Source organism: Crinia signifera, chromosome 11, assembly GCF_055691185.1.
Source record: "Crinia signifera chromosome 11, ASM5569118v1, whole genome shotgun sequence".
Taxonomy (NCBI): Eukaryota; Metazoa; Chordata; class Amphibia; order Anura; family Myobatrachidae; genus Crinia; species Crinia signifera.
The window spans coordinates 105218680-105234842 of NC_139227.1; the positions used below are offsets into that span (position 1 = coordinate 105218680).

General features: G+C 49.4%; 1 protein-coding gene across 1 annotated transcript in view; it reads left to right on the forward strand.

Annotated features, from left to right (window-relative positions):
• GALNT18 (polypeptide N-acetylgalactosaminyltransferase 18) overlaps window positions 1-16163 on the forward strand; it is a 230811-nt gene that overhangs the window by 199884 nt on the left and 14764 nt on the right. The window contains exons 7-9 of the mRNA XM_083164114.1: window positions 3687-3872; window positions 8401-8538; window positions 14430-14525. Coding sequence (XP_083020240.1) covers window positions 3687-3872; window positions 8401-8538; window positions 14430-14525 — 420 coding nt within the window. The remainder of the gene's footprint in view (window positions 1-3686; window positions 3873-8400; window positions 8539-14429; window positions 14526-16163) is intronic.

Here is a 16163-nt window from a genome sequence, read left to right on the forward strand (position 1 = left end):
AATGGGTGATTTTCAAATGTTTTGCAGCATAATTCACTGTCACTCACGCTCAATGCTCTTTTCAGTTGTGGACATGGACAGACGTCCGGCTCCTACTTCATGGCTGACACTTGAGCTACTTTCTTTGAACTTCTCTATCCATTCATGAACACTACTTTGTGCATATTATGGATAAAGGGTTTTGTTGCAAAGGCTTTAATAAATATCGTCCCGCAGACCACAAAAAAAAAAAAAAAAAGAATCACTGCGCTATGCTCTTCTTTCCTGCAAGTGGGGCAGCCATTTTTTCTTGCACTGCAGTCAAAAATGAACTGATGTGACACACAAGCACTTGCTGGGTACAATGGGGGTTATTCTAGTTCACTCTTTCTGACAAATTCCTTCTTAGATGGACAAAACCATGTGCACTGCAGGTGGGGCAGACGTTACTTATGCAGAGATAATTAGATTTGGGTGGGGTTTTACTTCAAAGTGAGATCTATATTGCAGTGTAAAAATAAAGCAGTCAGTATTTACCCTGCACAGAAACAAAATAACTCACCCAAATCTAATTCTCTCTGCACATTTTACATCTGCCCCCCTGCAGTGCACATGGTTTCGTCCATCTAAGAAGGATTTTGTCAGAGTGAACTAGAATAAGGCCCAATGTGTAGTGTATTTAATAGACCTAAAGCACATGCATGATCCACTCGCAAGACCATGAGACAGCTCAGAAAGATGTCATGGGTATTTGAGGGGTGCATAGTGATGTTTAGGAGGAGTATAGAGTAGACCAGAGGTCCGTGATGGGATGTCTGAGTGTATGTGGGTGAATGATGTGTGTGTGTGTCTGAGGTCATGGGGTACTATATTGAAGTATATGATGGCATTATGTGAGTATTGTAAGGTCATTTTAAAGCCTCAAAGAAATGAAGGTTTTTTTGGGGGCTGGAGGGATGCAATTGTGGCCCTTGGCGCTTGGCCGTTCTCGCTTCAACTCCCAGGAATGGTCTGGAGACTCTTAATTTCAGAATTACACCTTTAATACACAGCACTTCCGGGCCTACTGCATTGCGTCCTGGGTGACTAAATGGCCCGTTCCATTTAAATGGTTCGATTCTATAAATAAATTGTACTCCTTTGATTGTCAGCTCCTGTGACTTGACAATTCGCTGCTCATACTGCCAAGCTGTCGGCGTTCTGTCTCCGGCATTTGGATGAGGCTTATATTGATATTTATCCTCAGAACACATTAGAAGCACTCTCTGTATCTGCGCTGTGCCCACACGCCATATTATCTGGGAACATGGCACCCATCCCACGCCACAGATGGCGCGCCGGATTGTGCTGGATGCCGTTCCATGTCAGACTGCGTGCAAACTGTTGCTAGCTCTGTGCTTTGCCAGTGCGGAACACAGTGAGAACAATGTACCTCAGATCAGAAACAATGCACCGTTGTCAGGATGATTTCTGACAATGTAACCATATGTAACCGTAAATTAGCGACATACGCAGCGGCAACGAAGGCCAGATAAATATTTATATTAATATTTGTAAGTAATACTTCAGAAAGCCCACGTTTTCGTTTGGTTAACAAAAGTATATAAATAGGCTGTTACCTATTACCTGCCCCCCGATCGCTGCCATACAGGGTACCAGGGTACCGTATTTATAACTGGTGTGGCACATGGTAATCACAGCATTGGTTCCTTGCTTTGTACTGTAATGTGGATCTCAGGGACAGTGGCATGGGTGACTGGATGACATAGAATCTTCATCTCTGGCAGTGATCAATATTGTCATTAGAGTCCCTGATAACGGGTTTCCGACTGCTACCCCGGGGTGACTGGCGGCAAAGAAAGGCATTTAAATAACAAATTGTGCATCTGTAGGCAGACACGTCCATGCAGCTAGGATCCGGGAAATACAAAGATGAATTCTCCCATCGGAAGCGTCATCCTGTAGAGACTCTTACATATCCATCTGTTCCTGCTAACACGGCATTGTACATTGTCTATGCCTGTGTCTGTGTACCCTGTATCTAATCTATTGCACGTCCCTAATTATATAATATATAAATAATATTATGTAATGTCAAACATTATGGCGGATGCCAGGATGTATTGTATGATTGTTGTCTCTGGGGCATTCTCTGTAATGTCTGATGATCACTAATATGCTCACTGCTTTGCGTATCCTTTACTGGGACATTCTTTGTATTTTATGGCGTTAACTAGGAGGCAATCTGTGTTACATGGTGGACACTGGGATGCATTCTGTATTGTAGAGCCATCACCAGGATTCTCTGTGCATTGCATGGATATGACAAGGAGGCATTCTATTTTATCTAGATGTTACTATTTAGTGGTCACAAAGATGCTCTCTGAATTGCATATCCATTGCTAGGACATACTCTGTAATGTATGGTGGTTACAAAGATGCTCTCTGCATTGCATATCCATTACTAGGACATACTCTGTAATGTATGGTGGTTACAAAGATGCTCTCTGCATTGCATATCCATTACTAGGACATACTCTGTAATGTATGGTGGTTACAAAGATGCTCTCTGCATTGCATATCCATTGCTAGGACATACTCTGTAATGTATGGTGGTTACAAAGATGATCTCTGCATTGTATACCTGTTACTGGCTCATTGTTCTGTAATGTATGGTGGTCACAAAGTAGCTCTCTGCATTGCATATCCATTACTAGGACATACTCTGTAATGTATGGTGGTTACAAAGATGCTCTCTATTTTGCATATCTGTCATTATTATATTTTGTATTGTATCTATCACTGGCACATGGAAATTATTATCCAAAATAGTATAAAACCTGTGCTGTGTTAAACTACAATACAGTGCCGTGTACATAGACATAATTTACTCCTCACCAATTTGATGCATACAATTTCTATTCAGTATCTGTTTTGTCATCATTAAGGTCCGTAAAATAACATTTTCTCTCCCAACTGTCCCGTGTCCATTATCTTAGTGTCTATATCAGGGGCCTGTCCCCAGTCCATCAGCTTAGTGACGATCTCAGGGACCTGTCCCATGTCCAGCAGCTTAGTGCCCATCTCAATGGGCTTGTCCCATGTCCATTAGCTGATGGACTGGGACAGGACCCTGAGATAGACACTAAGCTAAGTGCCCATCTCAGGGGCCTGTCCTGTGTCCATCAGCTTAGTGCCCATCTCAGGGGCCTGTCCTGTGTCCATCAGCTTAGTGCCCATCTCAGGGGCTTGTCTCATGTCCATCAGCTTAGTGCCCATCTCAGGGACCTGTCCCGTGTCCATCAGCTTAGTGCCCATCTCAGGGGCCTGTCCCCAGTCCATCAGCTTAATGCCCATCTCAGGGGCATCACCCGAGTCCATCAGCTTAGTGACCATCTCATGGGCTTGTCCTATTCAGCCAGGAACTTGAAGAACAGTTGGGGAGTATTTTAAAAAATGTCTTTCTCCTGAAAATAGTCACAGATCGATTAATGCTGTATGCACCATGTAAGGGAAGAACAGACGGAGGTGTTACCCTCGCGCCCCATTATGGTGGCCACATCATTTTTGGTGGTAGTGGTGGGCACTTATATTTTAACACTGTGTACATGTGCCGCTTATCCTGTATCATACCTATTTATCCATGCCATATCTGTATTTGCACATGCCAACATTTCCCTAATGAGGATGTTCTGTGTGCTTCGTAGGTATGGCAGTGTGGGGGCAGCGTGGAGGTTCTGCCCTGCTCCAGGGTCGCTCACATAGAGAGAGCCCACAAGCCGTACACAGAAGACCTCACATCCCATGTCCGGAGGAACGCTCTGAGGATGGCAGAGGTCTGGATGGACGAGTTTAAGAGTCACGTCTACATGGCCTGGAACATACCACAAGAGGTGCAGTTTGCCATGTCATTATTCTGTGTCTGTGGGTCGGTCACGCATATTGTGCCCCTCATGTTGGGCTACTTGTAATTTTCTCATTGGAGGCTTCATTCAGGGCAGACTGAGAGTAACATGCAGCAGCATTCTAAGGGATGGACTGTTTGTGCCAGTGCCTCGTGGCTCACCATGCCGAGCAGAACGCCAGGAGGTGGAACTGCTTGGCCAGGACTCAGACAGCCGGCCCACCAGCCATAAGCATAGCTAGTTATATCACTGTTCAGTTAGGATGGCAACATCTCGCACCCAGGAGCCAGCACCTGCCAACTCATCCCACTCTACCAGCGCTGGGGGAAGTCTCACACCCAGGATCCCTCCATTCCTGTCTCTTATACACTAGACAGTGATATTAGCACAGTGAGTTCCTCTCCCTGTACCTAGGTGTAGGTGCAGCATAGAGAACATGATATAATGAGGCCATTAGCATATCTCACGTCTCGCACCCCGGCTGTCCAATCATCTCTCTCGCAATAAAGACAAATGACTGTTATTGGTAATGGCTGGGTGAGATCCAACTGAGGTAGTCTCATCCCTGGATCGGGAGTTTTTTTCCCCTCTGTCTCCTGTTGGAAGGAGGCTGGAATATTACACTATCTGTGCACAGACATCGTAGCTGGTAGCGGGCAGCAGGGATATACCATAATGGTGGCCATACATCAGAAAGACCTGCTTACAGTCATGATTCTCTGCAACTCGCCGGCACTCCTTGGTTGGTTTTGGACACACAATGTACTCACAATCCCTCATACAATCCAGCACATCAGATCGGAGGACCAAGCCTCCATCCTTTGGGGCAGGGCATTGCACAATTGTGTTCACACGATGGTATAAAACATAGACTGACTCATGATAGACAGGTAAAAGGTCGACATGCGTGCCCCTCCATACCCTAGGGGATGGTAGGGCATGACATACCGCTTGTCGGCACATGTCGGCTGAAAATTTTGAGAAAAATTGCATGTCGACCTTTTGACCATGTCGACCTATTGTGTGTCGCACACAATCTGCATACAATCCCTCGAGATTGTATGATTGGGTGCAATGTCTGTCAGTTGTATGGGACATAACATACTTTGGGTCAGATGTATTAAGCCATAACAAGAGATAAATGCAAGGATGATAAGGAGAGATAACATCCAGCCAATCAGCGCTCTACTGACTTTTTTCACAGCCTGTAACATGGCAGTTGGGATGTGATTGGCTGGATGTTTATCTCTCTTTATCACCCTGGCATTTATCTCTTGTTAAGGCTTAATACATCTGCCCCAATGGGCCTGAGCTGGGAAAAGTGATCTGAGGGGGAAACCTTCTTTGTGTTTTATGTCTGTAATTCTCCATAAATGAATGTTGCTGTAACTGATCCTTATAAATGGCTGAGGGTTATTATGGATTATATAGCACCTTAATGCACAGCTGTGTGAGGTCCCAAGGACCGAGTTTGAGAACCTGTGATCTAGCACCTTCTAGAACAGGCATGTCCAACCTTAGCCCTCCAGCTGTTGTGAAACTACAAGTCCCATCATGCCTTGCCACAGTTTTGCTATTAGGGAATGCAAAGGCATGCTGGCATGTGCAGTTTCACAACAGCTGGAGGGCCAAGGTTGGACATGCCTGTAGACTAATACAATTGGGTACCATTCCATCTTGGAAGAACTGAACTAAAGAATCCTATGTCTGATGAATAACATTTACATTTTTTTTCAATTGTATCTATCTACCGTTGAATTGTGTAAAAGGTGGTGGACACTATCGAGCACACTCTATATCTATTATATATATAGAGAGAGCGAGAGAGAAAAATGACAATGCGCAAAGATAAATATTCAAATAATATAGGGACCAAAACGATACCAGTCCGACAGGGTGTAATTCGGTGTCTTAATTCCTTCCACCTGTAGTGAGAGTTCCTTTGAATGGGTAATCACTTTTGCTTGTTTTTTAAGCCAGCTGCTCCACTTTGTATAGTTCCCGAATCCACCGGGTAAATTGTATCTAAAAGAAGTGGTAATAAACTATTGGAGCGCCCACTTCTTCCTTCTTTTAGATATATATATATATATTCTAAAAAAAAAAATGTAACGCAATATCCCGTCTCTCCCTGTGCTTTATTCCGTCTCTCACTGCGCTGTATCGCTTTATCCTGCCTCTCCCTGTGATGTAACGCCTTATCCCGCCTCTCCCTGTGATGTAACGCCTTATCCCGCCTCTCCCTGCGATGTAACGCCTTATCCCGCCTCTCCCCGCGATGTAACGTCTTTTCCCGCCTCTCCCGCAATGTAACGCCTTATCCCGCCTCTCCCCACGATGTAACACGGTATCCCCCTCTCCCCGCGCTGTAACGCGGTATCCCCCTCTCCCCGCGCTGTAATGCTTCATCCCGCCTCTCCCCGCGCTGTAACGCTTCATCCCGCCTCTCCCCGCGCTGTAACGCGTCATCCCGCCGCTCCCCGCACTGTAACACCTTATCCCACCTCTCCCTGCGCTGTAACGCGGTATCCCCCTCTCCCTGCGCTGTAACGCGGTATCCCCCTCTCCCTGCGCTGTAACGCGGTATCCCCCTCTCCCTGCGCTGTAACGCGGTATCCCCCTCTCCCTGCGCTGTAACGCGGTATCCCCCTCTCCCTGCGCTGTAACGCGGTATCCCCCTCTCCCTGCGCTGTAACGCGGTATCCCCCTCTCCCTGCGCTGTAACGCGGTATCCCCCTCTCCCTGCGCTGTATCGCATTATCCCGCCTCTCCCTGCGCTGTAACGTGGTATTACCCTCTCCCTGCACTGTAACGTGGTATTACCCTCTCCCTGCGCTGTATCGCATTATCCCTTTCTCCCTGCGCTGTAACGTGGTATCCCCCTCTCCCTGCACTGTAACGCGATATCCCCCTCTCCCTGCACTGTAACGCGGCATCCCCCTCTCCCTGCGCTGTATCGCATTATCCCGCCTCTCCTTGCGCTGTATCGCATTATCCCGCCTCTCCCTGCGCTGTAACGTGGTATTACCCTCTCCCTGCGCTGTAACGTGGTATTACCCTCTCCCTGCACTGTAACGTGGTATTACCCTCTCCCTGCACTGTAACGTGGTATTACCCTCTCCCTGCGCTGTATCGCATTATCCCTTTCTCCCTGCGCTGTAACGCGGTATCCCCCTCTCCCTGCACTGTAACGCGGTATCCCCCTCTCCCTGCACTGTAACGCGGCATCCCCCTCTCCCTGCGCTGTAACGCGGCATCCCCCTCTCCCTGCGCTGTATCGCATTATCCCGCCTCTCCCTGCGCTGTAACGCGGTATCACCCTCTCCCTGCGCTGTAACGCGGTATCACCCTCTCCCTGCGCTGTAACGCGGTATCCCCCTCTCCCTGCGCTGTAACGCGGTATCCCCCTCTCCCTGCGCTGTAACGCGGTATCCCCCTCTCCCTGCGCTGTAACGCGGTATCCCCCTCTCCCTGCGCTGTAACGCGGTATCCCCCTCTCCCTGCGCTGTAACGCGGTATCCCCCTCTCCCTGCGCTGTAACGCGGTATCCCCCTCTCCCTGCGCTGTAACGCGGTATCCCCCTCTCCCTGCGCTGTAACGCGGTATCCCCCTCTCCCTGCGCTGTAACGCGGTATCCCCCTCTCCCTGCGCTGTAACGCGGTATCCCCCTCTCCCTGCGCTGTAACGCGGTATCCCCCTCTCCCTGCGCTGTAACGCGGTATCCCCCTCTCCCTGCGCTGTAACGCGGTATCCCCCTCTCCCTGCGCTGTAACGCGGTATCCCCCTCTCCCTGCGCTGTAACGCGGTATCCCCCTCTCCCTGCGCTGTAACGCGGTATCCCCCTCTCCCTGCGCTGTAACGCGGTATCCCCCTCTCCCTGCGCTGTAACGCGGTATCACCCTCTCTCTGCGCTGTAACGCGGTATTACCCTCTCTCTGCGCTGTAACGTGGTATTACCCTCTCCCTGCGCTGTATCGCATTATCCCGCCTCTCCCTGCGCTGTAACGTGGTATTACCCTCTCCCTGCGCTGTAACGTGGTATTACCCTCTCCCTGCGCTGTATCGCATTATCCCGCCTCTCCCTGCGCTGTAACGTGGTATTACCCTCTCCCTGCGCTGTAACGTGGTATTACCCTCTCCCTGCGCTGTATCGCATTATTCCGCCTCTCCCTGCGCTGTAACGTGGTATTACCCTCTCCCTGCGCTGTAACGTGGTATTACCCTCTCCCTGCGCTGTAACGTGGTATTACCCTCTCCCTGCGCTGTAACGTGGTATCACCCTCTCCCTGCGCTGTAACGCGGTATCACCCTCTCCCTGCGCTGTAACGCGGTATCACCCTCTCCCTGCGCTGTAACGCGGTATCACCCTCTCCCTGCGCTGTAACGCGGTATCCCCCTCTCCCTGTGCTGTAACGTGGGATCACCCTCTCCCTGCGCTGTAACGCATTAACTAGTCTCTGTGTTGAAAGCTTCTGTGCAAATGTGATTATCCTCCTGACTCCTCTCCCTCCTGCAGGACCCCGGCATTGACATAGGTGACATATCGGAGAGGAAAGCCTTGCGGAAGAGGCTGCAGTGTAAGACCTTCCGGTGGTATCTTGTCACAGTGTATCCGGAAATGAGAACCTACACTGACAATGTCGCCTACGGTGTGGTGAGTCCATCTCCTGGCTTCTATTTATGTCACAAACGAGCCTTAATATCAGCTGCTTGGTCAATATGAAGCCGTTCTGTGCACTGTATTGTACTTCCTGCCCTACGGGGATGCATCTGTGCGGCGTTCTCGTCAGCCGCTCATTAAATCTCGGAGGTGCTTTGTGCCGTAATAATCCCTCTCGCCCTGGGATATGACACAAATCAGCTTTTGTTATAAAATTGTATCCAGGGCAGAGTGTGCAGCAGTAAGATGCCGTATCCCATGGCAACGCATGAAACAAGTCTGCCAGATTTTATAACTGGCTGAAAAGTACAGAAAGAGTGAAAGTTGGAGTATTATTAACAGGTTCGGTGCATACTACGTGTGCTTCTAGGATTGCAGAGAGGTGGAGAGATACAGTGTATAGATGTGCAGACATCACATGCCAAAGCCGCTAGAGGTCTGTGCGCACCTGCACTGCCATTAACGTCCGGTCCTCTGGTCGCGTTTCCCATGGGTGGCTGGCGAGTTACTGAGTCCAGTCTCTAGTACATACCGTTGTATCCGGCCATTAATACAAATCTACCCTGATCTGTATACAGTTCCATGTAATCTGTGTGCTGAGAGTCCCCTCTCGCTGATTACATCAGACCCAGACCCTTATTTACAAGCAGAAGCTTTATGCTTAATCCTTCCCGTAGCAGCGGCAGATTAAATCCCTGCCACAGTCAGCTGCTGTGCATGTACTATTGTAGCCGGGACAGGGTCATTGTATAACCTATCACATAAATGGCGGGTGAGACATAATCCACGATACCAGCGCCGGAGGAAATCTCCCCAGTCAGATGCCCAGAGCTCGGTGTACAGTTACCAGCGCCAGAGGGAATCTCCTCATCAGATACCCAGAGCTCAGGGTACAGTCACTGGTTATGAGGATTTTCCCTTTTGGCTTTTGCATGGCCTAATATAGAACAGGGGTTTTATTTCCAGAGCTGTGAGATGTTAGGGGCTGATATATACTGCGGCCAGGGTCAGGAAAGGGTTACACTTACTATGTCAACCCTGTTGGGTTGACCACTGAAGGTAGACAGGGCTTAGGTTTGACCCCTGAAATAGGCCGACATGGCTACGGTCAGCAGGGTTGGAAGTTCGACAGTGAAAAGGTCGACATGAGTTTTTCACGTCTCTTTTTGAGCCGACATGTGCTGACAGGCGGTATTTCATGACACTACGACATGACGGGAGAATATAATAGTGTGCCGATCGCAACGTGGCACCGTGCCCGAAGCATGGCGAGCGCAGCACACTTTGGCCAGTATTCAATGATAATTATCGCTATGTGCAGCGAATCCTGTTTAGGAATTGCTGCACATTCGCAGGGTTCCGGAGGGCTGGAGCATTCGCTGGCAGTCCTCCCTCTCCCCCTTTTTAACGCCTCAGGGACTTGCTGCCCCTGACGGCAATTTTTAAAACCACCCCTTGAAATACACCAGCAAATTGAAGCGAGCATAAAACGGAGAACTGGCCGCCATTCACTGATCGCTTTCGGTGAACATTGAATCGGGTAAATCAGAGTGAAAACAGCCCGATTCGCCTAAAAAACTGAGAATCGGGAGCATTGAATACTGGCCTTTGACTGTGTCCATGTCGCCTGTCAACATTCGGGACAAATAACATGAAAAACTCATATCGACATTTTGACAGTCGACATTCCCATTGTCAACCTAATGCTTGTATCTTCAGGTGTCGACCTTCATAGGGCAACCCAGTGCCCTGTACCCCCAGACAAGTCATAGTTGCCTAACCCCCCCCCCCCCCCCCGCGCTCTCTCCTTTATCAGATGATGGCGACTCAATGAGTACAATACATCAGATGTTATTACTGACTATGGCCGTTACTCAGATCTGATCGCAGTACAAATTTGTTTGAAATATGGGCAAAACCATGTGCACTGCAGGTGGGGCAGATGTAACATGTGCAGAGAGAGTTTCATTTGGGTGGTGCGTTCAAACTGAAATCTAAATTGCAGTGTAAAAATAAAGCAGCCAGTAATTACCCTGCACAGAAACAAAATAATTCACACAAATCTAACTCTCTCTGCACATGTTACATCTGCCCCACCTGCAGTGCATATGGTTTTGCCCGTTTTCCAAATGAATTTGTACTGCGATCAGAGCTGAATAAAGGCCACTGGGGCAGATGTATGAAGCCTTAACAAGAGATAAATGCAAGGGTGATAACAAGAGATAAACATCCAGCCAATCAGCTCCTTACTGACTTTTTTCAACCACAGCCTGTAACATGGCAGTTAGCAGGTGATTGGCTGGACGTTTATCTCTCCTTATCACCCTTGGCTTTATCTCTTGTGAAGGCTTAATACATCTGTCCCATTGTCGGGAGACGTCAGCGGTTACAACATGTGCTTCGGTATGGTGGAATCCGGGCGCAATAGGTTGACATTGTATGGACGGCATCGAAATGGTCTATATAGACAAAATGTTGACACAACCAAAATGTCAGCATGGCAATAGTCGACACACGAAGAAGTCTTTGTTTTGTTGGGTTTTTTTTTGAACTTTCTGACACGTTAGCATTCACGTGGACGTTACACTAATTTGGGGTTCATGTCAAGGAATCTACAAATTGACTCCAAATAAACCATGAAAAAATCATGTCAACATTTACATGTGACGATCATTGACACGTCGACATTTTGCGTTGCATCGCGTCGTCTCTGTGACAGACACGTAACATAAACAACAAAACACACAAAGCATAAATACAGGATAAAAGGGCATAAACATGCTGAAGTGACACAATGTTCCTGAGCCCATAACAGACAACTCATACAGCAATTGCCACAGAAAAGTCTGGTCCCCTACATTTGACACTACACAACCCTGTGTGGGCTATGTCCACACACAGGGCTAACACACATTACACGTTTGTATTGAATAATTTTTATTACCATTCCACAGATTTTGTCGACACACATGACAGTTGTGTCTACGCATACATAAGGTATTCACCATCCCACTGTACACACACACCAGATTTGTCAGTGCTTGTTAGTACACATTATTGGCTCACACCACACACGTCATTTTCCACATAAACTACAGTATAGTCTGTTCTCTGATTATTGGGGAACATGCCAGGTGTTCACATACTTCTGGATTAGAAGTGTCACTTAGTATGCCACTTATCCTGTATTTATGCTTTGTGTGTTTATGTTACGTCTCTGTCACCTAGGTAACAGAGACGCCGTGTGTCTATATATAATGTATATCAGAATCAACTTTATTGGCCAGGTATACTTGTGTATACTAGAAATTTGGTTTGGATTGCTGTGCAACAGCCAGTTATGAATATCTGTACTGTCACTGCTTAACTGTACCGAACACATACAGGTATAGGCTAGATGTACCCTGGGGGTTATAGATGCAGGGAACATAAATTTGCTGGGCAGCACAGCGCCTAGGCAGCCATCAGCGGCACCACTGGTCGTTGCAACAGCCAGGTGGGTAACAATATAGGTAGAGACGGTACAGTTATCACACAGGGAACACATACCAGCCGAGCTGCACAGCGCCTAGGCAGCCGTCACTGGTGCCACTGGTCGCCGCAACAGCCAGGTATGTAAACAAGAAGCAGAGACAGTACAGATATACATTGCTGTGCAGTGCACTAGACAGGGGAAACACGGGGGTAAATGTGGCTGAGTGCACAGTTCCTAGGCAGCCATTTGCGGCACCACCTTGCTCATGCCGCTTACAGCAGAAGGGCTCAACAGGCCATCCTCCCTGGAGGGAGAGCCAGCATGGGGGGTGGTGGTGGTGGGGGAAGGGAGTGTTGGGGGGGCCTGCAGGCCGGAAATCCCTTTGTCCTGTGCCTGTTTTTTCCTCCCCTGGGGGTCCCCTCCGGGCCAATGGTGCTGCCGTGCTGCCTCAGGGGCTCTCAGCACTAGGATCCTTCCTCCTCCAGGGCCAGTCCTGCTACCGGGCTGCCTCAGGGCTCAGTGCTGAATCCTTCCTCCTCCGAGGGTCCCCCCGTGCCAATGGTGCTGCCGGTGGGCCAACGCTACGCTGCCCGCCTCCGGCTGTGCTGCTCCAGGGGCTCTCAGCGCTCGCTGCTGTGCTGCTCCCGGGGCTCTCATTGCTTGCTTCACCAGCATTGCCGCCTCCGCTCTCCTCCAGCCTTACCTCCTCCGCTCTGCTCTCCTTCACCATAGCCACGCTACTCCGGCCTCCACCGGAAGCTCACTCGCCATATATATATATAATGCAACTGGCGAAAGCAGCACTTGTGGCTGCCAATCATTAACCATGTGGACAAACCGAAGCAAATCTCTCGTCCCTCACCACATACAGTAATTAATCAAGATGACACATGAACATCATTTAGTTAATTAACAGTTTTTTTCTTAATTAGAAACGTTTGGCCTAGAGGGTGACGCGTGTAACATTCTGATGCGATCGGGTGACTTGGTTCAAAAACATTTGGGAACCTCTGATCTAGGGGTACATTTACTAATGCTTAAACAAAAAGTGATGTTACCCATGGCAACCAATTCTGTCTGTCATTTCTTTATTGCATCCTAGAAAGCAATGGGCAGAACCTGATCACCTTGTTTTCTGTACTAGGAGCTTTAGTAAATGGTCCAGTAATCTAATAGCATGTAACATTGGCTCCTGGTGCAGTGTAAGTGTGTGTGCGGTGCAGTGTAACATCAGCACCATAGTAACATCTCCTCTGCACTGGCTGACGACGGCTGTACTGTATGCCCCCGCTCCAGTGCGTTCACATTGGTATCACCGTCCGTCACAGCACACAATTGCTTTAGTCCAATCCTCATTTCATTTCTTTTTATTGAGCCGGCTGGTTGCCCAATGGGGTGACGTAAATACCCCGTTATTTAGGAACCCATTAGGCCCCAGATGTGGTGGATTTATGTGTAGAAGCTCAGTGCACGAGACTATACGGGAATTAGCTGACGGACCCCCGTCTGTCCCCGCGTGCAGCTCATGTCTCATTTCCCTTGCCTAGAGCAGGTAAGCGGGAAGCCATGTTGAAGGTCGCGGGGTCATCTGTATCACAGCGCTAACCACTAACAATCACGTTTCCCATTACCACTGCAATGAGTCTGGTATTCATAGGGGATAATAAATATCTATTCTTTCCAATTTCTCAGTCTTGTTTGTCTCTGATTAATGTTCCTGTTCTCTCGGTGTGTTTATCAGCACTGCCGCACTTCGCAGACCCCCCCCCCCCCCCCCCGGATTCAGATTACTGTGACAGACCCCAATGTGTGACCATTTTGCGCAAGTGCACAATGCGGGCGTTTTGCATTATTCCTTAGGCAGATAAAGTTACTGACATGAACAGATGACTGGAGGATATTTATGGGAGCTGGTGTCCAGGGAAATGGTACTGTAACCATAGAAACCAGACCAACATTTTCATTGTCTAAACTGTACAATTGCTGTATAGAGGTATAATGTGATTGCTTACATCAACCTTTCCCGTCCCCCGAAATCAGACGGAATATATGGGGCTTCTCTGATGACACCTACAGTACAGCTTCTGCTATACGAGAAATAGAGCCATTTGTACGAGGCGACCACCCATTCACCCCAGTCGTCTGTGCAGCCACCTGTTCCTGTCTCAGGACCATGTCCGCATACATACATACATACATACATCCTATCCATCCATCATCCTTCTGTAAGGTGTACCAGAACCTGCTCCAGGACACAGCGCATTTCGCCACAGCTGGTTTCAGTCAGGCTGACAGGTGGCGAGGATGCCCCTGGTACACATATAATATATAAATGTATATGATATTTGGGTCTCACTGTTCCTCTGTAGAAAATCCGAAACGTAACAGTTGGCTTATTTCATTTTTGTAGCTGCAGAACTCCCTGAAGACGGACCTGTGTCTGGACCAGGGGCCGGATACGGACAACATTCCCATCATGTACATCTGCCATGGAATGACTCCGCAGGTTAGTTGGTGTGTGCCACTTTGGGGCACAGTAATGGTTACACAATATATAGATGACAACTAGCGTGTGGCACAACAATCGCTTCCTCTGTGTTCATGGAATAGATGGGATGATATAGGTGACTATTACCTGTGGCCATGGGCAGCGGAGACAATGAGCGGGGTGTAGTGCCCCATATACAAGTATGTCTGCTACTATGTGCACCTCTGTGGCCATGGGCAGCGGAGACACTGAGCGGGGTGTAGTGCCCCATATACAGCATGTCTGCTACTATGTGCACCTCTGTGGCCATGGGCAGCGGAGACACTGAGCGGGGTGTAGTGCCCCATATACAGTATGTCTGCTACTATGTGCACCTCTGTGGCCATGGGCAGCGTAGACACAGAGCGCAGGGTCGGGGGTGTAGCGCCCCATATACAGCATCTCTGCTACTATGTGCAGCTCTGTGGCCATGGGCAGCGTAGACACAGAGCGCAGGGTCGGGGGTGTAGCGCCCCATATACAGCATCTCTGCTACTATGTGCAGCTCTGAGGACCTTGGGCAGCATAGACACAGAGCGCAGGGTCGGGGGTGTAGCGCCCCATATACAGCATCTCTGCTACTATGTGCAGCTCTGTGGCCATGGGCAGCGTAGACACAGAGTGCAGGGTCGGGGGTGTAGCGCCCTGTATACAGCATGCCTGCTACTATGTACACCTCTATGGCCATGGGCAGCGGAGACACAGAGTGCGGGGGGGGGGGGGGGGGTGTAGTGTTCCCCATACACAGCATCTCTGCTACTATGTGCACCTCTATGGCCAAGAGACACAGAGTGCGGGGGGGGGGGGGGGTGTAGTGTTCACCCTATAAACAGCATGTCTGCTACTATGTGCACCTCTGTGGCAATGGGCAGCAGATACACAGAGCGCGGGGGGGTGGGTTGTAGTGTTCCCCATACACAGCATCTCTGCTACTATGTGCACCTCTGTGGCCATGGGCAGCGGAGACACAGAGCGCAGGGTTGGGGGGTGTAGTGCCCCATATACAGCATCTCTTCTACTATGTGCACCTCTGTGGCCATGGGCAGCGGAGACACAGAGCGCAGGGTGGGGGTGTAGTGCCCCATAATATACAGCATCTCTGCTACTATGTGCACCTCTGTGGCCATGGGCAGCGGAGACACAGAGCGCAGGGTTGGGGGGTGTAGTGCCCCATATACAGCATCTCTTCTACTATGTGCACCTCTGTGGCCATGGGCAGCGGAGACACAGAGCGCAGGGTGGGGGTGTAGTGCCCCATAATATACAGCATCTCTGCTACTATGTGCACCTCTGTGGCCATGGGCAGCGGAGACACAGAGCGCAGGGTTGGGGGGTGTAGTGCCCCATATACAGCATCTCTTCTACTATGTGCACCTCTGTGGCCATGGGCAGCGGAGACACAGAGCGCAGGGTGGGGGTGTAGTGCCCCATAATATACAGCATCTCTGCTACTATGTGCACCTCTGTGGCCATGGGCAGCGGAGACACAGAGCGCAGGGTTGGGGGGTGTAGTGCCCCATATACAGCATCTCTTCTACTATGTGCACCTCTGTGGCCATGGGCAGCGGAGACACAGAGCGCAGGGTGGGGGTGTAGTGCCCCATAATATACAGCATC